This window comes from Anguilla anguilla, chromosome 1, assembly GCF_013347855.1.
Source record: "Anguilla anguilla isolate fAngAng1 chromosome 1, fAngAng1.pri, whole genome shotgun sequence".
In the NCBI taxonomy this organism is placed as follows: domain Eukaryota; kingdom Metazoa; phylum Chordata; class Actinopteri; order Anguilliformes; family Anguillidae; genus Anguilla; species Anguilla anguilla.
The window spans coordinates 57,212,309-57,237,437 of NC_049201.1; the positions used below are offsets into that span (position 1 = coordinate 57,212,309).

At 41.1% G+C, this 25,129-nt stretch overlaps 1 protein-coding gene across 2 annotated transcripts in view; it reads left to right on the forward strand.

Moving 5' to 3' along the window:
- Positions 1–1,596: 1,596 nt before the first annotated feature.
- The window catches only part of LOC118215314 (collagen alpha-6(VI) chain-like), a 50,817-nt gene continuing 27,284 nt past the window's right edge, over positions 1,597–25,129 (forward strand). Inside the window, exons 1-15 of one of the 2 annotated variants that reach the window (XM_035395993.1) lie at positions 1,597–1,817; positions 7,991–8,090; positions 8,195–8,803; positions 9,190–9,774; positions 11,323–11,895; positions 15,172–15,777; positions 16,199–16,768; positions 19,416–19,973; positions 20,094–20,666; positions 21,507–22,088; positions 22,172–22,521; positions 22,814–22,892; positions 22,999–23,144; positions 23,900–23,992; positions 24,155–24,208. In XM_035395993.1, the coding sequence (XP_035251884.1) occupies positions 8,015–8,090; positions 8,195–8,803; positions 9,190–9,774; positions 11,323–11,895; positions 15,172–15,777; positions 16,199–16,768; positions 19,416–19,973; positions 20,094–20,666; positions 21,507–22,088; positions 22,172–22,521; positions 22,814–22,892; positions 22,999–23,144; positions 23,900–23,992; positions 24,155–24,208 (5,454 nt within the window). In that variant the 5' untranslated portion in view covers positions 1,597–1,817; positions 7,991–8,014. The remainder of the gene's footprint in view (positions 1,818–7,990; positions 8,091–8,194; positions 8,804–9,189; positions 9,775–11,322; positions 11,896–15,171; positions 15,778–16,198; positions 16,769–19,415; positions 19,974–20,093; positions 20,667–21,506; positions 22,089–22,171; positions 22,522–22,813; positions 22,893–22,998; positions 23,145–23,899; positions 23,993–24,154; positions 24,209–25,129) is intronic. The other variant, XM_035396001.1, reaches the window with a different exon arrangement.

The following is a 25,129-nucleotide window of genomic DNA, read 5'->3' on the forward strand; positions in this document are numbered from 1 at the left end:
TTCTGCCATCAAAGCCTCATCTCAGGGTTCCTGTGCTGCTTCCCCTCTGAGCTATGGGCTTCCTAGGCAGTGTTCATTCCGGTGGCTCCCCTTGAATGGCAACAGTTCTACCCTGGCTCACATCAGCAACAGAGAATCCAAGCGGCTCTCAATGGGCTCAGGCCACACAACCACAACTACAAGGGCCACCAATCTCATGGGTCACTACCTGGTGTCCCCATTTCCCCGGGTCTCTTCCACATGCACATGGCCAGCACACCTGCATTCACCATTGGCTTCCCTCTTCAGCTTGCTGCAGTGCTGAGCATGAGAAGCAGTCTTGCTTCAACCCACAAAGCACCAATCCACACACCAGTCTCCATTTTTAACTGGCAAAAACCTTCCAAAGTAGCAAAAAAATTATCAATTCATCACCACCAAAAAGCTGGTGGTATGATCCCACTTCTGACACCATTTGCACAAAGATGGCCGATTCTTCGAACAAGGTTTTTTTTAATATTGCCAGAGCTAAAAAAACTAGTTTATTTACACAAACCAAAAACGCAGGCACTGAGACTTTACATAGTTGTAGGACATTTACATCTAAATTATTTGGAGCCTTTAGAAAAAAACCGGCAAAAGCTTTAGTAGCATACTGGCCAAACTTAGTTTCAAAAAGATCACCCCCTACAGTTGATCTTAAATAGGCCCATAATTTGACGCACCTGAAAACATTTCAATCAATCAGTTGCCGGCAAGACACTATGCACACTTAATCCAACAGCCAGTTCATGAAAATGGTGATTAAAGCATGTTATACAGACAATTGTTTATTAAAATATCTGGATATTTTATAGAAAACAACATGCATGTCCTGTCTCTACAGTGAAGGCTACTCCTTCACACATGTATTTTATGAATTGTCAGATTTTTTTTTTTTTTTTTTGTAAACAAATTGTAACAACAGTAACACAAAACGTGTGTTGATATTAACACATCCTTTTGAAAGTGCGTGTTTAGTAGGGAATCCTTTATTTCTAGGGGAAACGTTTGCAAAGGCATGAACTTGAATAATAAAATTTATAAAACAAACACGTTTCCATTAAACCATATTATTGAAGCTCATTCAATCTTAGACTACGTGGAAACAAGGTTGCTACTGTATAACGCCAGTTCTTCCGTTCAGAAATGTCTTCCTATCCATGATTATTTTCTTTTTATCAATCCATTAACTATACCCGTTAATTTGTGGGGTGCTGGAGACTATCCCAGCATGCATTGGGTGAGATGCAGGAATACGCCCTGGACAGGTCGTCAGGTTATCGCAGGGCGCGCACACACACACACACACACACACTAAGGGCAACTGAGAGTCACCAATTAGCCTATGTGCATGTCTTTGGACTGTGTGATCGGGGATACCCGGAGGAAACCCACGCATACACGGGGAGAACATACGAATTCAACACAGAAATTGATTTTTTACTCATTAATGTTCATAATGGAAGTTTTGAATTTCAAAGATTTGAATAGAATCACCTTTTTACGACAGAATGATCTCTATGATCATTTTTCTTAATATATCATTTTTATGATATAGTCAAAATGGGTTAACTTACTGGCATCGATAATTGGAAGAGGCAACATTGAAATTCCAGTGAAAGCTCCTTCCATCACACCCCTTCCCAACTATCAGCTCATATAGCACACTGTACCTTGTATGCGGCGTGCGAAGGTAGACTGGCTGGACTGCTGCAGAACAGCATTCGGCGTCAGCACCGGCAGCCCCAGCAGAACTTCACATTTACGCACGCGTGACCGCGTTTTGCAACGATACGGTAGGCATTTTGTAACTTTCAGGTACGATATCGTAGTTTTATCACAACTATGTGCTACCTCAGAGAGCGCAACACATTTACCCTTTTTTCACTGGTTTCGTGCATGTCCATTCGAAGCTTTATGGACAGATATATAGTCTGTTTGAGAGGAAAAACGGACTATATATCTGTGTGCAACAAATCTCCTAAAAAGTTAGAAGATTTGTTGCGCACGATTATTTTGGAGATGTTAACCGTTAGCTGTGCTTTATCCATTCCACAATGTTTGAGGTTATTAGGTTTTTTTGTTTAGAACTGGCAGTCAGTATTATTTTTAGTACAGTATCTTGAATTTTCTCACCTCAAAAACCATAAAAATGGTGCCTTATGTCATCAGAGAGTGAAAAGTTGACAGAATGAGATTTGCTTCTGGACGTCAATGTATCTGAGTGGCGGTGTATTGCTGAGTTATTTCAGCAAATGTAAGACACTGCAACTGGTGCAAAGCATTTAAGAGTAAGCTCCACATTATAAGGGTGAAGAAACATTTTTCGTTGTGAACGGTTCTCCATATTTGTTAGGTTTCTGACTTTGGAACAGGTCTTCATTTTAATCAATTTTTAAAATAATCAGTCTTACACATCTCTGTGAACGAAATCCTGACCATTATACGGAAAGACAACATTTATTGAATCCCATTGAAACGGATTTGGCCCTCTTTTCCCGCTGCCAAACAATCTTTCTGATAAAGACTGTTTTCAAAGCGCAATCATGAAGATGTTCGTTAATTTTTGTATGCGTCTTTCCCGAGCCAACACATGACTAGACAGCACGCGCAAAATACTAAAGCGTATCTTCAGCACCGCTGTCCGCTTTAAAGGTGCTGAAACGTTAGGTAGATCGATTCAATGATAACTGCCTGCGATGTATGACATATTGTTAATATAGCTTACCAACTAAAAGAAAATAAAAAACAAATATAAGCATTGACACTCTTAGAACGACGTAGACTACCTATCGGAGTAGGCATTTGTTTCCCTTTTTCTTGCGTTTTCATATTCAGCGAAGTTCACCAGTCCTGCTTCAAGCTATCCTAAAGGTCTCCCCAAACGGACACTGTATGTATGGTTTGCAACTCTATCTATTGTCACTCCAAATCTGAAGTCTCTATTACCTCCCTGGGTACCAACCCTCTCGTTTTCTCTTTTCTCTGTAAATACTTTAACAAAAAAGCACGTCGTTTTTATATACAAATATTTATACGTGTAACATTTATGTCACGTAGTGTCGCTTAAAAACATTTTTTGCAAATATTTCCCGCAAAGGTTATCACATTGTTCCGTTCTTTCAGTAGGTTTTAGAGGACTCAACTGCACATGTACAAACCTGTAATGCAGCCTACAATACGGTAGCCGCATTGTACATTGCGTAACTGACCGTGTTGCATTTATCAAACATTACATTTATGCCACCATTGTGCGATGTTATTTGGACATAATTCCATGAAAATACCCGAAATATCCGCTACTGGCTTATGCAAATAAGATCTCTTTACAATGCAGTGAATAAGAAATGATTCGGGATATGGTAATTATATGCACATATCAGAATTAAACGATAATTTGTTATGCAATTTAGTTGATTCTGAGGTAACATGCACTGTTTTGCCTATCTGTACGGATGGAACTGAGAAATAAAAAAGCCTTTGATTTTGTGTAGGGGAGAAGTAACGCCCGTGACAAAAAGGGCGGTGGAAACATTCGAGTGTATGTACAATAATAAATAGTAAATAATAATAAATAATTTTAATATCATAAGCTGGCTTTTGTGTTAATTCATTACGTTTAAAATATCAACTAATATTGTAAGTTAGGGTAAGTTTTTAGTGACACAAATGAAACCCATTTCAAGACATGACAATTCCTAATTCCACTATTCCTGTAGAACAGCCCCCTTACAATGAGTAAATTTTGCAGTATAGGTATTTTCTCCAATAAGTAACCCTTCAGTAAGTATTTAAGTTGTTACACTTTTTTTATTTGTGTCATGCATTTCATTTTTATTGCCTATATCTCAGTGCATTGTGGTGGTCTCCTGAAGACCACAGAACATTACATTCTAAATGTGGGTAAATACAGGGAGATGACAGGTCAAGTTGATGGTGGAAATCAAGCTGGAAACTTAACTCCTATTTTGAGCCAGGAAAGACCCAGAAAAAATACATTGTTTCTTATAGGAACTCAGAGGCGGCATAGCTGTAACAGCTGTTACATTTATACAGATGGGGGCATCATGTTATTTTTTTGGTCACCTAGCATCACATTACATCTAATTTCAGCTACAATGCACTTCAAAAACCATAATAAATTTGCAAGGACAGATAACTTGTGAAAAGATGTATGATTTGATTTATTATTAACAACAACAACAACAACAACAATAATAATAATAATAATAATAATAATAATAATAATAATAAATTGCAATGCAATAAACTTCTCAGACCCATTGATCAATCCTCCCTTCGAAGGTCATACTTGTTGCAAAAGCATCACCATAGCAACAGCTCTGACAGCATGGTGGACAGCCACAAAGTCACTAACTCATCAATGGCACCATGCAAATGCACCCCATTATGGAATAACCCTCACTTTGTATTTAACAGAAAACCACTAAAATTCACCAACTGGAAACAGAAAGGCATTTCACAATTCCAGCACCGTATCCAAAACAACAAGTTCATGACATTTAAAGACTTGGTCCAGAAGTACAATATTGGCAACAAATCCTTTCCTTAGTATCACCGACTTAAATCTGTTATCACATCAAAAACAAATATAGCACAATATAATTTACAACCCCCAACTGTAGTAGAATAAGAATAGTAGACTGTGCCCATAGGCGTAGATTTCGGGGGGGGGACGCAGGGGATATGTCCCCCTCAATATTTAGAACACATGCATTTGTCCCCCCCCCCCCCCCAGTAAAAACATGAAAGAAGCATGTCCACCATAAATTGATGCAGAAAAGGCACAAATTGGTGCATTAAAATTCACCAGAATGCAGGAAATGAAGTGTTTGACGCTCAAACTTTTCAGGGGGAGGACCCCCAGACCCCTGCTTAATGTGTCCCCCTCAATGTTGAAACTAAACCTACGTCACTGACTGTGCCAAAAATCAGGTGAAGAACCTTGGTGTGATCATGGACCCTTAGCTAACCTTTGAGACATATATTAATCGCATAAATAAATCAGCTTTCTGTCATCGTAAATCCATTACTGAGGTCCATCCATTTTTACATTGTAACACAGGAGCAAAACTAATACATTTAGTTACGTTTACAGTTAGTCCAAAACTCTACTACTTGTTTATTCATTAAAACCAAAAAAGAGCCTACATAATATTTATACATTTTAAAAGTGCTTCATTGGCTACCTGTTTATTTTAGGATTGATTTAAAAAAAAATGTTTTTTTTTTTTTTGGTTTAAAAGTCTATTCATGGCCTAGCTCCTCCCTACCTATCTGACTTGCTTTTAAGGTATGTGCTTAACAAAGGTTTTCAGATCCTCTGGCAGTAACCTATTACTCATACTTAGATATAGTTCTCAGACCTTTGGCAGGGCATCATTTAGTGTCTATGCCCCCAGCCTTTGGAATAGTCTACCAGAGGGTCTGTGGGTTGTTCTGCCCTTGGATGGTTTTAAAAAGAAAGACATACTTTTTTTTAGCATTGCTTTTACATGAATTCTTACTGGTCCTGTTTAAAACATGTTTTTTAATGTTTTAATATTTCATTAAATTTATTTAAATTTCATTTATTATGTGTATTTTATTTTTATTGATTTTATTGCCTCTTTTATTTTTGTTATACTTTTAAATACATTTTATGTTCTTAATATATCTGTTCTTATTCTATTTATATCTATTCATTGTGAAGCACTTTGTGTGGCACTAAGGTGTATGAAATGTGTTATATAAATAAAGGATGATTGATTGATTAATTTATTGGACTCAAGTCTGCAAAAACACATTTTCAATGACTACCAATAATAACTTGCAACTTATTCAATATACAGTAATCCACAGAAGACACTTCCCACACAAAAGAAGAAAGAGATCCTAGATTTTGTGGCCTTAGATTGTTTATTTCAAATAATGTACCAGTGGTGACTGCTGCAGTACTGAAGGTAATGCAGCATAATAAAATTTATGGAATATGACAATAAAACACAGATCTTGCAGGAGAAAAGAAAATACTTGTTTTACACTGACTAACCTTCTTGTAATAAACAGTATTTTGAGAAAATCTCTCTTGACCGAGCAGGTAGTAGGCAGGAACTAAGCATATTTTTCTGGGTGAGTGGCGGCTGCGTTAACAGCTCCACTACAAGTGAAGTCACGGTCAAATGCCAAAGCAGGAACTGAACCTGGACTTTGATGACTTCACCTTTAGGTCTGTGGTTATCACAGCTACCTCTCGCCCAGATAGTCTGAGTTAAATTCCTGCCTGCTCCTTGCAGAATTCAATAGCTGTATCTCTATTGTCACAAATATCACAGATCTACGAAGTTGACCATGTAAGAACTAAAAAGGTGACATCCTTTAAATGATTGCTCCTTTTCTTGATTTCCCTGAAAAAGTTAATTTTTACAAAAATATTGAAGCAACATACTGAGCATACTTAACTTAATATCTCAATGAAAATGAACATAAATATTTAAATAGATTGAAAATAATTAAGCTTTTAAATATGGAGGAATATATGTTGTACTTAAACTAGCTGTGTTAGTCTGAAAATGATCAGCATAGCATTTACTTAATACCCTAAGAACACATTACTCAGAAACCACAATGCAAATAGTTCCATTCATTTTTTTGAGTAGAGGCAGAAAATGATTTTTTTATTGGAGTACAGACAAATCTGTCCTAGGATGGAGGGTTAAAATTGCTTGATAAACTGATGTTTGTGTTCAATGACAGTTTTACAGTTTTTCAAATCTTCCCTGAGCAGCTTTTCTAACATATTTACATTGCTGTTCTATTTTTCAGGTCTGCAGTGTTATCTTTTATAAAAGTGATGAGATCCAGGGCCTGACTGTTGTTGTTAGCAGTACTTTCAACTGGCTGGCATGTTTGCCACTATAAACTCAGGGGGGCCTTGGCATTGCTGAATGGCTGCTGTCTTTGGCGAAAGCAACAAGGGTTTTAAGAATCACTGGACACTTGAATTGTTTGCCTTGTTTCTCAATATTGGACAGCTGTATCCTTTCTTCTGTGCTAATATCATACTGCGCCTGGCTTTCTTTCAGGGGTGAAACTCCCTTAACTCCCAACAGATATTTGAAATTATTCACAATGCCTTATATAGATTCTTTTTAAAAGGTACCAAAGACACAAGGAAAAAATAGTGTCTTACATAGTGTTTTGTAAAATTTAGTATTTTGCTAGTCTTGATATCACAACAGATAATTAACAATGTTCTGTGTATTCCAAAGGCAACATCAACATGTGTGGTTTATTTGGCCATGGGAAATATGCTAAACTTTTCAGAGGTCTGCATAGCATGCCTTTTGCTTCCTGCCAAGATCTACAGTATATCATGTGGTCCAGGGTTCCTGTCCGGCTCTCACACGCTAAAACTGCAGTCAAACAGTACGTGACAGCTTACACAGAAGTAGCTTCAAAAGGAGGAGGTCACATGTTACCCCCACTCTGTTGAGAAAATATGTGTGGTTTAGAAAACAATAAGGGGAGAAAAATATTCAGTCTGTATTCATTCTTCTAAATTCCTTGAAAATATGTACTATGGTACTATTCCTTATTACATTTACAGTATAAGCACTTTGCCTTTAGCAAGAAGCAATGACATTTTTATTCATATTTAACAAATAAATGAATTTATGTAACCACTTTCTGAAAATCTAACAAGCTGTAAATTAACACAAATAATCCAAGAACCATCTAAGAATCTAAAACATGTAAACTTGAAAATGCCTGTTCCAGATGGCCAGTTAATGTAGGATGATGTGTAGGATGATCTGTCCTGTCCACAGTTGTGATTTTGTGATATGTTGCATTCCAATTCTCTGTGCTCACATCCAGCAGCCTTGTAGACCAGTTCAAAACTGAAGAAAATGAAGAAATAATTAACAGCTGCCTTTTATCTCTCACTGTGTGTCTGTTTGTCATGAAGAGCAAGTTCATATCTGCTGGCAACATGGGGGCAATAAGGACACTTGTGGCTGTTCTCATCTTGGCATCTTGTCTTTACAGCAGTGGTGCCCAGAAAACAGGTACTGTATTAAACCACACTCCTTCTGGTGATGGAGCCAGTAACACAGCTGTTGCGGCTGACTTGTGTTCAGTTGCAGCTGACTGGTTACGTCTTGTATTGCAGTGTGCACCCAGGAGGCAGTGGCTGACATTGTGTTCCTGGTGGACGGCTCCTGGAGCATTGGCACAGAGAACTTCCAGCGGATTCGTGCCTTCCTGGTCTCATTGGTAGACAGCTTTGGTGTGGGCCCGGACCAGGTTCGGATAGGTCTGGTTCAATACAGCACCAAACCTGTCACCGAGTTCCTTCTGAATGCCTACACAGACAAGCAGGAGATTCTGCAGCACATTCAGAACCTGCCCTACAGGGGCGGTGGCACCAAGACCGGGCTGGGCCTGGAGTTCATGCTTTCCCATCACTTTGCAGAGAGGTTTGGCAGCCGGGCCAATGAGGGGGTCCCACAGTTTGCAGTGGTCATAACAGACGGACAGTCCCAGGACAACGTTAAGCAGCCAGCAGAGATGGTGAAGAGACGTGGCATCACACTGTATGCTATCGGTATCAAAGATGCAGTGCTGGAGGAGCTGCAAGAGATTGCCAGTGACCCAGATGATAAGCATGTCTACAGTGTGTCTGACTTTGCTGCTCTGCAAGGCATCTCCCAGAGTGTCATTCAGGTGCTCTGCACCACAGTGGAAGAAGCCAAGCGTCAGATTGCTCAGATGTCCCTGGGTAACTCCCCTCTCCACACTGATTTTACTATACTGTCAGTCATTCACAGCTTTGAAATTCTGCCAAAGTAACTGTAACAATAGCGTAACAACTGTAACAACTAGAGCTATCATTACAAATGTCTCTCAGTTGTTATTTTAAGAACATTGAATGGTTTATGATTTGTTTGTCTGCCACATAAACTCCCATGCTGAATAGAAACAAATGCTCCATAAATCAAGGATTTGAAGCAATTGTGTGTGATCACACTGGTACATTTGTAAACACAATTCCGCTGTATTTTTTATTTACATACATATATTTATCTTCTTGTCGGCACATTTATAATAGATCCAAGTTACAACGATTTTCTTGTTGCAAATCAGATTTTCTCTATTTCTTTCTAGAGTGTAGAAAGGCCACCATGGCAGACATTGTGTTTCTTGTGGATAGCTCCTCAAGCATTGGCCCTGATAATTTCCAGCAAATTAGGCTTTTTCTTCATGACTTTGTGGATGGCCTCGATGTGGGAATTAACAAAGTGCGTATAGGACTGGCCCAGTTCAGCAGTGAGCCTCACCAGGAGTTTCTCCTGGGAGAGCAAATGGAGAAAAGGGTTCTCTTGGAGCAGATAGACAAATTGAAATACAGGACGGGGGGCACCCAAACAGGAAAAGCCCTCCAGTTTCTCCAGTCTACCTACTTCACTGAGGCTGGGGGTAGCCGGGCCAGTGAGAATGTCCCACAGATCGCTGTGGTGATCACAGATGGGAGCTCCACTGATGATGTTGAGGCTCCTGCTCAGAAGCTCAGGAAGCAAGGTGTCATCATCTTCGCCATTGGAATTGGGGATGCCAACAGAGAACTCCAGAAGATCGCCAACAGCCCACACCAGCACTTCCTTATCAGCATTGATAGCTTTCAAGCACTGCAGCGGGTGACTCAGAGTTTTCTGCAGACAGTATGTACTGGTGTGGAAGTACAGATACAAGGTACAATATTTTATATTAAGTGGTGATTGGAAAGCTCTGGGCATCAAGCTCAGATGCCAATTTGCATGTCAAATTCAGAAGAGCAAGTGCCTATTATTTAGCTATTTAGGCTGTTATAGCAGAGACTTCATGTAGTTCAGACTACTTTAAAATATGTTTGATTGGTTTATATTGCTCTCATCAAGGTATTGGCTAATCCTCTCCTTTTGTTAGTTTTAAAGAGTTGTGGATAAAAAAGTGAAACTCAGCACATCTACTTACATCATACTTAGTCTGACAATGTTACTTGATTTAATCTCCACTTTTTTTAGTTTTACAATGAATAAAAAATAATGAAAGTGAGCATATAGACCGACGCTTACATCATATTTATACAGTCTGACATCATGCCCTAAAGTTACTCCCTTTTTGTTACAGTTTATGTCTCTAACAGTGAAATTTATTATATGTAACCACATCTGTTGAAACTTTGTCTTTAAAATTAGATTTGATATCTTTTTCAATTTAAATTCAATTCAGTTCAATTTTATTTGTGTCACACTTTTTACAGAGAACTGTCACAAAGACACTTTACAGAGTAGCAAGGTAAAAGACACAGCAAAAAGAGTAAACAGAGCAAACAGCAGGCCTGAACCCCCAAACAGCAAGCACATGAGGTTACAAAAAACCTCCCAGTGGGGAGAAAACCCTCAAACGGTGGTGAGAAAAAACTCTCCAATGGGCAGAAATCTTGAGAGGAACCTGGACATAGAAGGGGAGCACATCCTCCTCTGGCTGCCCTGGTGTAAAGTAGTGGTAGAATGGAATGTAGCAGAAATGCTATGAGGGATCTATCGCAGCAACAAAATGGTTTAAGCAGGTTACAGTTGAGGTGATGCCTAAAAAGAATAATAGAATACCTAATTGCATAGTTCAGTATTGTGCAGTTTAGCGAAGTGAGGTGATAGATCTAGAGGTCCAGGCTGCATCAGGGCATGGGCAGAGGAGGAACAGACTGAAATGGTCCATGACCATGGAGCGAGGGACAAGACTGGAGTGATCTCGTGGACTCAGAGTGAGGAGCAGTCTTTGAACTCGGGGCGAGGTAGGGGTGGGAGCCCCATAGAAAGAGAAACAGAGAAAAAAGAAACAGAGGAGATAAGATTATGCACTATAATATTGCCGTGGTAATCATCTGACACAGTTTTCAATAATACCACGTCAGATGTAATTGCTGACTGCCTCTTGGCAGTCTTCTCTTCTACAAAATATGCTACCCCCAAATACTATGTCACTTTGTTTGGGGGTGTTGCGTCATTTCAAATGGAACTCTGGAATTTGGTGTATGTGAACAATCTTGACCACCAGTCACCAAACTCTATGTCCACCAAAACTGAAAAATTAAGGACAATCACTTTAAGTTTATTATTAATTTCATTACTCTGTCGTTGATCAATCATTGCATGTGAATGTGTTATATATTGCGCTGTTAATGATTCAGTTGTTCTGGAAAATGTATTTTGCCTGCTTGTTCTTCCAGTCTGATTTAAATATAATTTTCATTTTAAGCATTAGCTCCAAGATTTGCTGATGTGTTCATCCTGGTGGACAGCACAGCTGAGATGGGAAAGGTGAGAATCCTCCTGAATCAAACGGTCAACCAGTTGAATGTTGGCAGTGAGGCACATCGGATCGGCTTGGCTCAGTTCGGCTCTGACACTAAGGTGGAGTTCCTGCTGAACAAGTATCGGACCAAAGACGAAGTTCTGCTTCATTTGAAGAACCAGTTCCGACTGCGGCCTGGGAAGGACCGTCAGTTAGGGCGGGCCCTGGAACATGCTCGTGTCAATTTCTTCAACGCAGCTGCTGGCAGCCGGATTGCTGAAGGTTTCCCGCAGTTCCTGGTGGTCATCACCGCTGGGCAGTCACAGGACAGTGTGATAAGGGCTGCACAATCAATCAAGACTGAGGGGGTGACCGTCATCTCCATTGGACTGCCTAAAACCAACAGACAGGAGCTGGAGCTCATTGCTACATCACCCTATGTGTTCCAGACATCAACAAAAAGTATTGCATTGATATCTGAGGAGGTGAAAGGTATAATTGAATCTAAGGACTTGACACTGCCAACAGGGCCTTCAGGTGATTCCACTCTTTACATTATTCAATTTAATTGTGTCATTTATTTTCCACATGTATATATTTTATGCATAGGATGAGGTAGCAGTCATCTGGCCTGGTTTGCAGAAATTCAAGAATTACAGCTTTTATAATTGCATTATGTCCTGCAATAGTTTGACGACCTATCCAGTGTGTATTCCTGCCTCTTGCCCAATGCATGCTGGGATAGGCTCCAGCACCCCCCACAATCCTGACCAGGATAAGTGGGTATAGATAATGGATGGATGGATGGGTAATTGCATTATATTCCACATTTTAAGTTAGGTGCCTGAAAGGGGAATCGCACTTTATAACACTTCTGCTTCTCATGACTGTTATTGTCCTTCTAATGAATGTGTCACCCTTCATTTTTCCATTAGTTATTTCATTTTAAATGTCTAACGTTAGAAACGAAGACCTATTTTTTTTAGCGCAAGACCACATAATAGTATGGTTTCCGGTTTTGTCTTCTTCTTCAATTTCGTTTCACGGCAAAATCGAGAAGAAGTCTAGCAAAACATTCCGTTAATTTCGCGTTGAAATCTAACAAACTAACGTATTCTAGCTTTTGTTTGATGCGATATTGGTGTAATAATGAGGTGCGTTGTACCCAGTTGGTATAATGCCCCTGTTAAACTTTACTTGAAAGCACATTTTCATAGTTTTCCACACGATGCAACTTTGTGCCAGACATGGCTGGTTGTAATCAGACACCCCAACATAACAGCCGAAGAAGTTCGCAAACGAGGACTAACGTAGAATTATCAAGAATTACCATAAACTTAAATCGCAACGTAGCCTGCATAACAATCAATCTCAAACTGTATTAATTTATTTGCTTGGTTAACAAGCGTGCCAATTTCATGGAGAATATGTAATTCTTTAAAGCGTTTACTTTCTCACATATTTACACAAATTAACAGACTGAAAAAGGTCTCTCACCAAGTATTCGCTTACCCATAATCAAAAGTCCTGAACAAACGTGAAATACACGATGTAAGCCCACTGCAGACTGCGAGAGCTACTAGGAATGTAGAGCTTTAAGCAAGCCTTTGCGCGACACAAACGGAACCAGTGGAGACACCCTACGCGTCGCGCCGTGCTGCTTCGCCGTGCTGCTTAAGCCGGGCACCCACCGCACGCGTCGCGTATGCGTCGCGTAAACAGCAGGGCGAAGCAGCACGGCGCGACGCGTAGGGTGTCTCCACTGGTTCCGTTTGTGTCGCGCAAAGGCTTGCGTAAAAGCTATATATTCCTAATAGCTCTCGCAGTCTGCAGTGGGATTACATCGTGTATTTCACGTTTGTTCACGACTGTTGATTATGGGTTAACTGAATACTTTGATGAGAGACCCTTTTCAGTTTGTTAATTTGGTAATATTTCGTTAACTCGTAAATACGTGAGAAAGTAAACGCTTTCAATAATTACCATAAACTTAAATCGCAACGTAGCCTGCATAACAATCAATCTCAAACTGTATTAATTTATTTGCTTGGTTAACAAGCGTGCCAATTTCATGAAGAATATGTAATGATCATAATAATAATAAATAATCCGTAATCAACCATTGGGAATTCCCGTGTTGTCTTGTCATTCACGTCAAAACATTTATAGGATCAGATTTAGTAAAATCAGCTAATCATGAAAAAGACAGTAACAGTTTAATCTTGAAGGGATATGAACACCACAACGCCATGAACACCGGAAGCTTTGAAGTACAAGTGCAATAAAGGCTTGCTTACAACTTCATTTATAAAATAGGTGCATTTTCATCGGCAAGACCACTAAATAATCAGATTTTTTTAAAGCTCTGTGGATTATCTGATTTTTATTAACAAGCCCTTTTTGAAAGCACGGCGAACGAAGACATCGGAGAAGTCAAATAGGCTGAGCAATGGTTGGTTAAAAACTACCTTCCAACACTCGAGCTAACAAACCGCTGCTCGGTGCATTCACTTCTACGTCATTCAATAGGCTACGTCTTTCTGTAGTGTATTTTCAAATTTACCCCACCCCCTCCGCAAAATAAGACAGCGAAACTAAGTTAGCCTTTTCCCCAGGTTCCAGTTATTTATTTATTTTTACAAAACGAAAAGGCTTGTATTTTTTTAGCTGCTTATAAAATATCTGGGAGGTAACTAGGGACACACCCCCAGTAATATAAGGATGAAATATAAATCAGAGCATGTATACCTAGCATTTTAGAGCATATTTCTGTGTATAAACAGGCCATCGTGACGCGCGACAAGCCGAAAAAATAGAACAGAAGCGAAAAACTACGCTTCAGTTCGCTTGTGTCGCGCGAGCTTCGCAGCCGGTACGCGACGCGTTCGCATCTGGTGGAGACGACGTCGCCCGCTGCCGTTGTAATAACAGTACTTCAACTACGCTTCAGTTACGCGCGTAGTGCGCTCGCGGTCGATACGCGTGCGGTGGGTGCCCGGCTTTAAGGGTAAGCAGCGACCACTTTGAAGGCACCGACTACCAAGTCGACCGTCTGAAGCCTGGAGCTGTAACCACCGTTTTCCCATCGTTGGTTGAAACGCTCGAAGGTAGGTACTATGCGGGCTGGCTAACGCTATCACGTCTGTCTGTGATACATAGGATGTCTACCACCAGTTGCCGTTTGTCCTGGGAATAGCATGTGGTTCCTCAATCTCAGCCCGCTCTTGACTCGCTCTCGCACGATCAGCCTGCAAATTAGCCAGCTCTTCTTCTGTGTATTCCGGCTCGAATCTATAGGGCACAACAATCCCATGATCAAAAACAAAATCTCCTTCGTCCTCAGACATTTTCGGTTTCACTAGCTAGTAGTCATACAACACTATTTCTACGACCAACCTAATGTTATTGTCTGCAGGTACGCCAACATCAGAAGTCGCGCAATGATATGCATCCTCGAGTTCGACCTGGGTCTACTTCCTGCATTTGTAAAGGAAAACAACAAAACAGCGTAAAATATTAACATAATGAAATAACTAATCGAAAAATGAAGGGCGACGCATTCATTAGAAGGACAATATGAGTCATGAGAAGCAGAAGTGTTATAAAGTGCAATTCCCCTTGAAATCTCCTCTGCGATCTTACTCTGCCTTCATGATGGAATTAAGATATATTCATTGATTGAATATAGGCATCACATAATGTTACAATTTCTTCTGCTGAATCAAGATGCTCTTTGCCATAAATCCACAATTGATATATGAAACTGTACCAATTATTTTCTTTCACCACTAATCTTAGTCTGCGTTTTTTCAGATTGCAGGTCAGTCAGAATGGCTGATATTGTTTTCATTGTGGAGCAATCTGGCAGCAAGGCTAATTTCCAGCAAGTTCGCAACTTCATCTATCGCATTGTAGATGGTCTCGATGTTAGCTTCAAGAAAGTGAGGGTGGGTATCGTATTGTACAACAATGCTCCAAAAGCAATGGTCTACCTGAACAGCATTAAGGAGAAGGCTGATGTCCTGCAGTTCATTAACATCCTGCCATACCGAGAGGGGAGTACTAAGACTGGCGCTGCCTTGAACTTTACCCGTGAAAACATGTTCAGCAAGAGTGCGGGGGGCCGGAAGGACCAGGGGGTGCAGCAGCTGGCCATCGTCATCACCAGCAGGAAGTCCCAGGATGATGTTGGAACAGCTGCGGCGGCACTGCGCCGCACAGGGGTCACTGTATATGCTGTTGGGGTGAAGGATGCTGACCATAACGAACTGAACCAGATCGCCTCCTATCCTGCCAGGAACCACGTCTACGAGGCCGACAGCCTTGCTCAACTGGAGAAGAGCCTTCAGAAGCTTTTGTGTAACAACATCCTTCAAAGAGCCTTTGCTGCTTCTGCCATAAATTTCAATCTGAAAACAGGTAACCACTAAACTGTGAAGTAAATAAAATGCAAAGCCCTACAAAGAGCAATATTTCTCACTCACTCAGTGACTTGCTCACCTCAGAATGACTGACTGACTGTTAAAGTGTATCGCATGTACAGCATTGATTTTTTAAATCAATAGTAGAATACCAGCTGAGAAGCCACGGCAGAACCGTTTCAGTTCTTGTTTATCACAAATGTGAAAATTAAGTAACTAATTAAAGTAATTAAATTTTAATTGGCTATTAAAAGCCACTATCAAATTATTGCAAGAAAGTTTGCAGTTGATCCAAAGAATGCAAGCACTAAACCAATTACCATATGTATTCCACAACATTTTGTTACAATCTACTGCAACGAAGTCTTTTCTCTTTAACACTATCCTTTCACTCCTCTCCCTCTATCTTTATAATTCAGGCTGTGTTCAGACGGAGCAAGCAGACTTTTACTTCTTGATCGACCACTCTTCGAGCATCTATCCAAGTGGCTTCCAGGACCTGAAAAAGTTCATCCTAGAGTTTATGAAAATGTTCAGGATTGGGCCAAACCAGGTTCGGGTGGGAGTAGTGAAATTTTCACATTACCCTATGCTGGAATTTGGTCTGACAAACTACACCAGCAGCAGTTCGTTGGAGACAGCTGTGAAAAACATCAGTCAGTTGGGTGGGGATACAGAGATTGGGCAAGCACTGACCTTCATGGGCCCACAGTTTAAGGATGCCTCCAAGACCCGGGGCGAGAAGGTGCCCAAGTATCTCATCGTCATCACTGATGGGAAGTCCAGTGACAGCGTTGAGCAGCCAGCAAAAGAGCTGCGTGATCAGGGTGTTATCACCTATGCCATTGGGGTGAGGGGTAACGATGGTGCTGACGAGGATGAGCTGCAGCAGATTGCTGGCTCTCCAGAGAGGAAATTCTTTATCAATGACTTTGATGCTCTGAAACCCATCAAAGATGAAATTGTCACAGACATCTGCAGCAAAGAGGGTATGTACCTTATATCCATACCCTCCAACAAAGGGAATGCGCACAGACTTTTTTCTGCATGGGGGGGAGGAGGGGAGGTAGGTTTGAAAAATTGTAATTTTCTTGTCTCAGGGCAGGGGGCATATGCTTCAGCATATTCTACATGGCTAGAAGTATATGGACACCTGGCATCTAACATCTTATCCAAAATGATGGGCATTAATATGGAATTAATGGGGATGGGGTTCACCCTTTGCTGCTATAACAACCTCCACTTTTCTGGGAAGGCTTTATACTAGATGTTGGAGCATTGCTGCAGGGATTTGCTTCCATTCAGCCAGAAGAGCATTATTGAGGTCAGGCACTGAATGGGCGATTTGGCCTGGCTTGCAGTGGGCTTTCAGATTGATCCCAAAAGTGTTGGATAGGTTTGAGGTCAGGGCTTTGTGCAGGCCAGTCAAGTTCTTCCAACCGTATGTTGGTGCCTTGCTGTGCATGTGTCAGCTTCAAAGAATGCACTTTGGAAGTATTTATTAAAACAGTTTGCAGTTTATTTAAATATGGGGGATGTAATTCCCAGACATATCACTGAGACATCAAAATAGGAAAACACAATATTTAACAAGGTTAATTTCAATCCCATTTCAATTCAGTTATTTCAGGAAATGAATTGAAATTCAATTACTGAATTTAAAAATCTTCAAAGAACATTATAGGCAGTTTTAAATAAGTGATACTATGGTAGTTAATAGGTCAATATTGTGTGAATCAGTAGCAGTGTAGCATAATTGGTAAGGAGCTGGTCTTGTACAGTAACCTAAAGGTCACAGGTTTGATTTTCAGACAGGATGCTGCAGTTTTTCCATGGAGCAAGGTACTTAACCTACATTGCTTCAGTATATATCCAGCTGTATAAATGGATGCAGTGTAAATGCTATATGAAAAAATGTTTAAGTTGCTTTGGATAAGCCCATCTGGTAAATGCCTGTAATGTAATGAATGGTTATTTAGCTTTATCATTACATTACATTACATTACATTATAGGCATTTAACTGACGCTCTTATCCAGAGCGACTTACAACAGTGTAACCAAACTCAGGATCAAGTCCACTTAAGTCCATTGAATAAAATGCAGATAGAAAGCCTTTACTATAGTAGCATACAGTAAGGAGAAACAAGATAGTCTGAACCAAAAATTTTTTTTTTTTTTTTTTTTTTTTTTTTTTTTTAATAGTTATGGGAGAGGGTTTAGGGAAGAGGAGAGAGGTATACAGAGAAGAGGTGCGTCTTGAGTTTCCGTTTGAAGGTGCTCAGACACTCTGCTGTTCTGACCTCCACTGGAAGATCGTTCCACCATCGTGGGGCCAGAACTGCAAAGAGTCGAGACCTTGTTGCTGCTCGTGTAGGGGGAGGAATCAGCCGCCCTGTAGTAGCCGATCGGAGCGATCTGGCCGGCTTGTAGGGTCTGATCATCTTCTGCAGATAACCAGGAGCTGACCCCTTGACTGCTTGGAAAGCAAGCACCAGTGTCTTAAACCGGATGCGAGCTTGCACTGGTAGCCAGTGGAGGGAGATGAGGAGGGGAGTGACGTGGGAGTCACGAGGGAGGTTGTAAACCAGACGTGCTGCTGCATTCTGGATGAGCTGAAGGGGTCTGGTGGCTGATGCTGGGAGGCCAGCCAGGAGGGAGTTGCAGTAGTCCAGACGTGACAGTATCATGGCCTGGACCAGGAGCTGTGTGGAATAATTGGTGAGGAGTGGTCTTATTCTGCGGATATTGTACAGGATGAACCTGCACGACCGGGTGGTTGCCGCGATATTCTCAGAGAGTGCCAGCCTGTTGTCCAGCACAACTCCAAGATTTCGGGCACTCTGCGAAGGGTGTAGGGGAGTGACTCCTAAAGAAATGGGCAGATGAGAAGTGGGAGAGGTAAGAGAAGGAATATGGAGAAGTTGAATATCATCTGCATAGAGATGATATGACATGCCATGGGCGGCAATAACAGGGCCAAGGGACCTAGTATACAGAGAAAAGAGGAGGGGACCAAGGACAGAGCCCTGAGGGACCCCAGTTGTGAGGGGACGAGGAGCTGATACTGCACCGGCCCAGGCAACCTGGAAGGAGCGGCCGGAGAGATAGGACGCAATCCAGTTGAGGGCTGGTCCGCAAATTCCCAATTCTGTCAGGGAAGACAGAAGTGTAGGATGGTCAACGGTGTCGAAGGCAGCTGAGAGGTCAAGAAGAATTAGGACAGATGAACGGGATGCTGCGTGTGCTGCGTGGAGAGACTCAGTGACGGAGAGCAGGGCAGTCTCCGTCGAGTGACCGGGTCTGAAACCAGACTGCTGAGGGTCTTGGAGGTTATGTTTAGAAAGAAAAGAGGAAAGTTGGTTGGACGCAGCACGTTCGAGAGTTTTAGACTATCAACTAATGAGGGGGTTTTATTTTAAGTTACTATGCTGGTGTCTTTTTCACAATAACTATTTTTAAATAATATAGAATGCTGTGTTTAATGTGTGACTATTTTGAAAAAAAAAAACTAAATTGCTAAACAGGCTTCAGAATTTCAGCAAAGATTCAATTATTTAAGATCTAATTTTAGGAGGCTTCAGAGAACATTTCAGGGTGCCTTGGTAAAATATGTACATGTTCTTTTTTCTTTACAGTTTGCAAGGATGTGGAAGGAGATGTCTTGTTCTTGATTGATGGTTCAGGCAGCATCTCCAACGACGAGTTCCAGAAGATGATGAAGTTCATATGGTCTCTATTAAACAAGTCTGAAATAGGTCCAGACAAACTCCAATGTGGTGTCTTGCAGTTTAGTGACACACAGCAAGAGGTGTTTCCCCTGAACAAGTTCTATGATAAAAAGAGCATTGAACAGACTATTAGCTCCATTCAGCAGTTGGGTGGAGGAACTCTCACAGGAGCTGCACTGTCTTTCGCCTCAAATTACTTTGACTCACCCAAAGGAGGGCGTTTGAATGTCAAGCAGTTCTTGATTGTGATCACTGATGGCGAGGCCCAAGATGAAGTAGCCAAGCCAGCTGAAGAGCTGAGAAACAAAGGCGTGATCATCTACTCAATTGGAGTTCTCAGTGCCAACAACTCCCAATTGCGGGAGATCAGTGGGACCCAGGAAAGGGTGTTCTCTGAGAGGAACTTTGATGCACTCCAACATTTAGAAGAACAAATTCACTATAAGATTTGCCACCCTGAGGCTGGTGAGTATTGTTTGTTTAAAATGTGTTTTTAAATTCTTATGTACATGTACGATGTAATTGGCAAAATGACACTGTCAGAAAAATATCTAATTTAATATGAATTTTAATGGCTTTAAACAGACTGCAAGAGGATAGAGTTTGCAGATGTGATCTTCCTAGTGGATGGTTCAAGCAGCATCCAGCCAAGTGATTTCCAGAGCATGATAAAATTCATGACATCAATAGTGAATAACACAGAGGTTGGGGAAAACAGTACCAGGTTTGGAATTATTTACTCGGACAAACCCAAAACCAATTTTACATTGAACCAGTACTACACCAAGAGAGAAGTTCAAAGAGCTGTTGCTGCCCTGGAACCGCCTGGCGGTAACACCTACACAGCCTTGGGCCTGCAGCACTCGCTGGCCTTATTTGAACCACAGTACGGTGGCCGTGCTGCTGAAAAGGTTCCTCAGATCCTGATGGTGATCACAGATGGGGTGGCCACAGATGGAGTGGACCTTCGCGAGAGGTCCAGGGCAGTGAGAGAGAAGGGCATCAAGATTTATGGCATTGGAGTGGCGAAAGCTAAGGAGAAGGAACTGGAAGTCATGACGGCGGATCCAAAGAACGTGTTCTATGTGGACAGCTATCAAGGCCTGGAAGTGCTCTTCAAAAACCTCTCCAAAGTGCTGTGTGCTGAAACGAAACGAGGTAGGCACATTATTTGTGGCCTTCAACTTTCTGCCACTGTTCAAGTTAATCTGGTGCGTTCAAGTTCACCTCAAGTTTACTCTTCAGGAAGCATGATTGCATGAACATAATCATTAATGGGGAAGGTAATGTTTTGGCAAATGAGTAAAGGGTATCCTGGGGACAAAAAGCAGTCCTTTAATGAGAAAGAATATACTTAAATAATGATTGTACGAAAGGAGAAATTTGACCAATGGTTGAAATAATATCTTTTAAATCAGGACATTAAAGTAACTTATACAGTAGAATTACGTATATAATTTTATGCACATAGTGTTATGCACCTGTTAATGCATAACAAAAATAATAATTGAACAGTGAAATAGTTTTATTTAATGATGGTCTTAAAATAAAATTAAAAAAAACTATTTAAATGGAATTGCTGGGTGGCTCCTCTTGTTAAGGTAATGTTCTAGTGCATGGATGGGCGCCATGATCTGGGATTTAATCCAGAATGTCAAATTGCTTACTGTGCTCAGCAATCCCCTGGGCAACAACCCAATCGGTACTGGCTTTGCCTAGCGCAGGTAAACCCCTCTGGCCAATTGGTCATCTGCAACTCTGTCAGTTGAGCTGTGCATGAAGTGTCTTCCTTCGGCATGTCTTTAGTCTGTCTTGTGGTGGGATAGGAGGCGGCAGCTGACATCACATGCTGTCTTGAACTTCTGATTCAATAGTGGAGATTGGAGCAATGAGTGCTAATGAATGTGATTTCAAATTGAGGGAAAAAGGGGGGACACATTAAAAATCATTTTAATGTAATCGCTCAACTTTAACACTGTCATTGATTCTCCCATCCAGTGTGTCAGAAGCAGAAGGCTGATCTGGTGATACTTATGGATGGATCCAGCAGCATTGGGGAAGCTGATTTTAACATGATGAAGACATTTATGTCAGACCTGACTGGCACTTTCCAAGTAAGCCAGGAAAATGTGAGAGTAGGGATGGCCCAGTTCAGCACGAAACCCCATGAAAGCTTTTATCTTAACCAGTACAACAATGTAAAAGATGTCAAGGACAGTATCCTGGCCATTAAGCAAGTTTTCGGGGGCACGCAGATCGGCAAAGCTTTGTACTTTATGAAGCGGTTCTTTCAATCCTCCACTGGGAGCCGGATTGCCCAGAAAGTCTCTCAGAACTTGGTGGTGATCACAGATGGTGAGTCCGAAGATGATGTGGAGCATGCAGCCAAGGAATTAAGGTCCATGGGCATAAACCTGTTTGTCATCGGCGTGGGTGGGATCCATAAATTCCATGATTTGCTGCAGAAAATCGCTGGGTCCCAGGACAGGTTCTTCACTGCCCAAAACTTTGCCGGTTTGGAGAAGATCAAGGAGAATGTGGTGGACACCGTATGCAATCCACCCGTTGGCCCCCCAGATAGTGAGTCCTGCGATGAAAAACAATCAATATATATTTGTTGTAGTGGTGAAACCTTTTTACAGTCTGATGGTTTTTCTCTACAGTTTGCTCTGTGGACATTGGAATTGGATTTGACATCTCCCGGAGGCCGCGAGCTGATCTGCTCTTCAATGGTCAGCGGAAGTTGAAGGCATACTTGCATGACATCATCCGTTATTCATCCTCCCTGGATGAACTCTGCTGCACTGAAGGCAAAAGCATCAAGCCCAACATTGGCTTCCTGGTGGCTGGCGAAGATGGGAGGGTCATTGATGATTACGGGTTTGAATGGTATAATGAGCAGGTGGTTCAGAAGGTGATGGCCCTGCAGACCTCTGAGCCAACCTTCTTTAATGTGCAGCTGCTGCAGGCCTTCTCTACAAAGTTCAAAAAACAGTCCCGTGCCGGAGTGAAGGTGAGTTGACTGAAGGTTTGCGTGGGGATACAGGCCCTGGGGTGAAATGCATTTGATCAAATGAATGCGTCATTTGAATTGATCCTTTAAATGAAGATTGACTCATTGGTTTTATTTCAACATTTTCCCAACATCTCTGTTCACACAGATGAATTACAGAGCCGTTTACAAAATCACCATGTTCATGAAATTTTGATGTTTATTAGTTATATTATCTAATATACAAATTTGTATTGAGCCTAATCAGGGCTTGTCTGGAAGAGTCTTGTTTTGTCATTATGTTTTCCTACAGATCCTGATAATATTCACAGATGGATTTGATGACATCATTGAAAAGCTAGAGGCAGAATCAGACCGCCTCAGAAGAGAAGGTATGGCTAGTGCAGAAGACCACAGGCAGAGTTTTGGGGCCTCTCATTGTTTCTTCAGTTGTTTCCTCACAATTTCATACTGCTTTCCTCCGTGCCTCTGGAATAGGAATTCAAGCATTGCTGTTAGTGGGTCTGGAGGGTGTCCGGAACCCCAGCGATCTTCAGATGGTTGAATTTGGAAGAGGTTTTGGCTACAAGCAGCCCCTGTCCATCGGCATGCAGAATGTTGCCAGTGTCATGTTAAAGAAAATCGTGAGTATCACATTTAATTGTTTCAGTCGGCTTTTGTTGTGGAAATGTTATTCTTTGATCATTTATACCTTGCTCTGATTTAAACTGCTTTACATTGTTTACTTGCACAGCAAATATGTTGTGCGATGGCATGTACAAACATTCTACACAGTAGGTGGTTCAAGGCAATGCATTATGAAAAAAATTATTTAAAAATTTTGGAAATATCCAAATAATCTATAATATTCTACAGATTTAATTTCATGCATGTATTATTTGTTGATGGTAACCAGTGTGAAACATTAGGTGAAATACGAGAGTTACATGTGTTTGAGTATCTGTTGTATGCGTAGCCATGCTAATGCTAACTTACAGTAGCTGTTTTTTTTCATGATCATTGGGGGATTTTAGTAATACCAGCTCTACGAGTTAACTTCAACATTCACTTTTGCCTTTGCCCACTTTTTACCTTCAAATGTGTAATATAATGGTTAGAGAACTAGACTTATAACCCCAGCTTTGCAGGTTCAATTCCCCAGTAGGACTCCTGCTGTCGTAATATTGGTGGTAACGGAATGTTTTCTTGCAGACATTGTTTATCAAATGTTATTAAGCCACAAGTTCATTTGAGTTCACTCCACTAAGCAGTTCATTCATCAGTGCATATTTTCTGATTTCCCAATATCAGATCAGAAAATATTATCATACTGAAATTACTCAGCAAGTGCCTTACTCTCTTCCTCCTTTCTCTGCCCCCCCCCCCCCCCTTTCTGTAGGAAACTGTAGTAGAACGGGAATGCTGTGGGGTGATGTGTAAGTGTTCTGGTCAGGAGGGGGTCCGTGGTCCCAGGGGGGTGCCAGGGGGAAAGGTAAGACTCCAGCCAGTGATGTGGCCATGCTGTGATTGGGTGGTTTGCAGTGTAATTGGGAGAATACTGTTTTTGAAAAGAGCAAAGTGGCTAGTCCAGCTCCTGATCCTCATTGCTATGCACATATTGAATAATGCATTGTTTTTGTATCTGTTTCAACAGGGCCTGCCAGGTTCAAAGGGTTACCTTGGATTCCCAGGAGAAGAAGGAGTGATTGTGAGTTATTCATTTTGTTGGAGGCACAAATTAACGCTTACATGTTGTACAGTAAAATGTTCACTATACAGACAAAATTCAAATGATTGTAAAAATAATAGCATGTCAAGCACTTCTGGGTTCTTCTCTATAGCCAAGAGCCTACTCAGTTTATGTTACCTAGTCACTAAAACATGGCGAAAAAGTTTTGTGTTTAGAGCTGTAAAGAGAATATTTAAAAAAGGAAAAGATTTTGGATTTTTATCTTTCCAGCTGGGATTTAGAACACACCTAAAACAGACCTTTGGTAACCTTACCTTTTGACCCCTTTGGGCAGATGCAAAATCTTCCCAGTCCTTGCCCATTTACGGGTTACCCTATGTAAAGCTTTATAACTCCAGGTGTGAGCACCACAGAGACTTGGAAAATGACTTAAATGAAGCAAGACATTTGTACCAGTTACAATACTAGATTAGTTTATATTTATAATTTAGGATGAAATAAAGTGCCACAAATGCAATTATCTTGGCAAAAAGCAAAATGAAGCTGTTCTTTTTTAGTTTTCTGATTCATACTGAGAGAGCTCATACAAAATACAGGTTAAACTATACTTGTCCTGGATCAAAAACTGTACACCCTGCCAGTCATTTACGTTAGATTTCTAATTTGGTGGAAGTGGGCTCATTCATGAATGTGGTTTGAATTTGATGTCATTACGTTACTAACGTATATAGTGGCTGATGTTGATGGGAGTATGTGGTCAGACCTAGCTAGCTATTGAAAGTAAGTTAGTTAAAAAAGCAGACAATGGCTATAAGAAAATGTTTTCACAATGCTTCTTCAAGGACTCCTCCAGCATCTACCACCTCATCACAGCTTAAGGTAGAAGGAGCTAAAGACCACCGCCTCCTTGAAGGAGCCTTTGGTGCACAGCCGTGCACC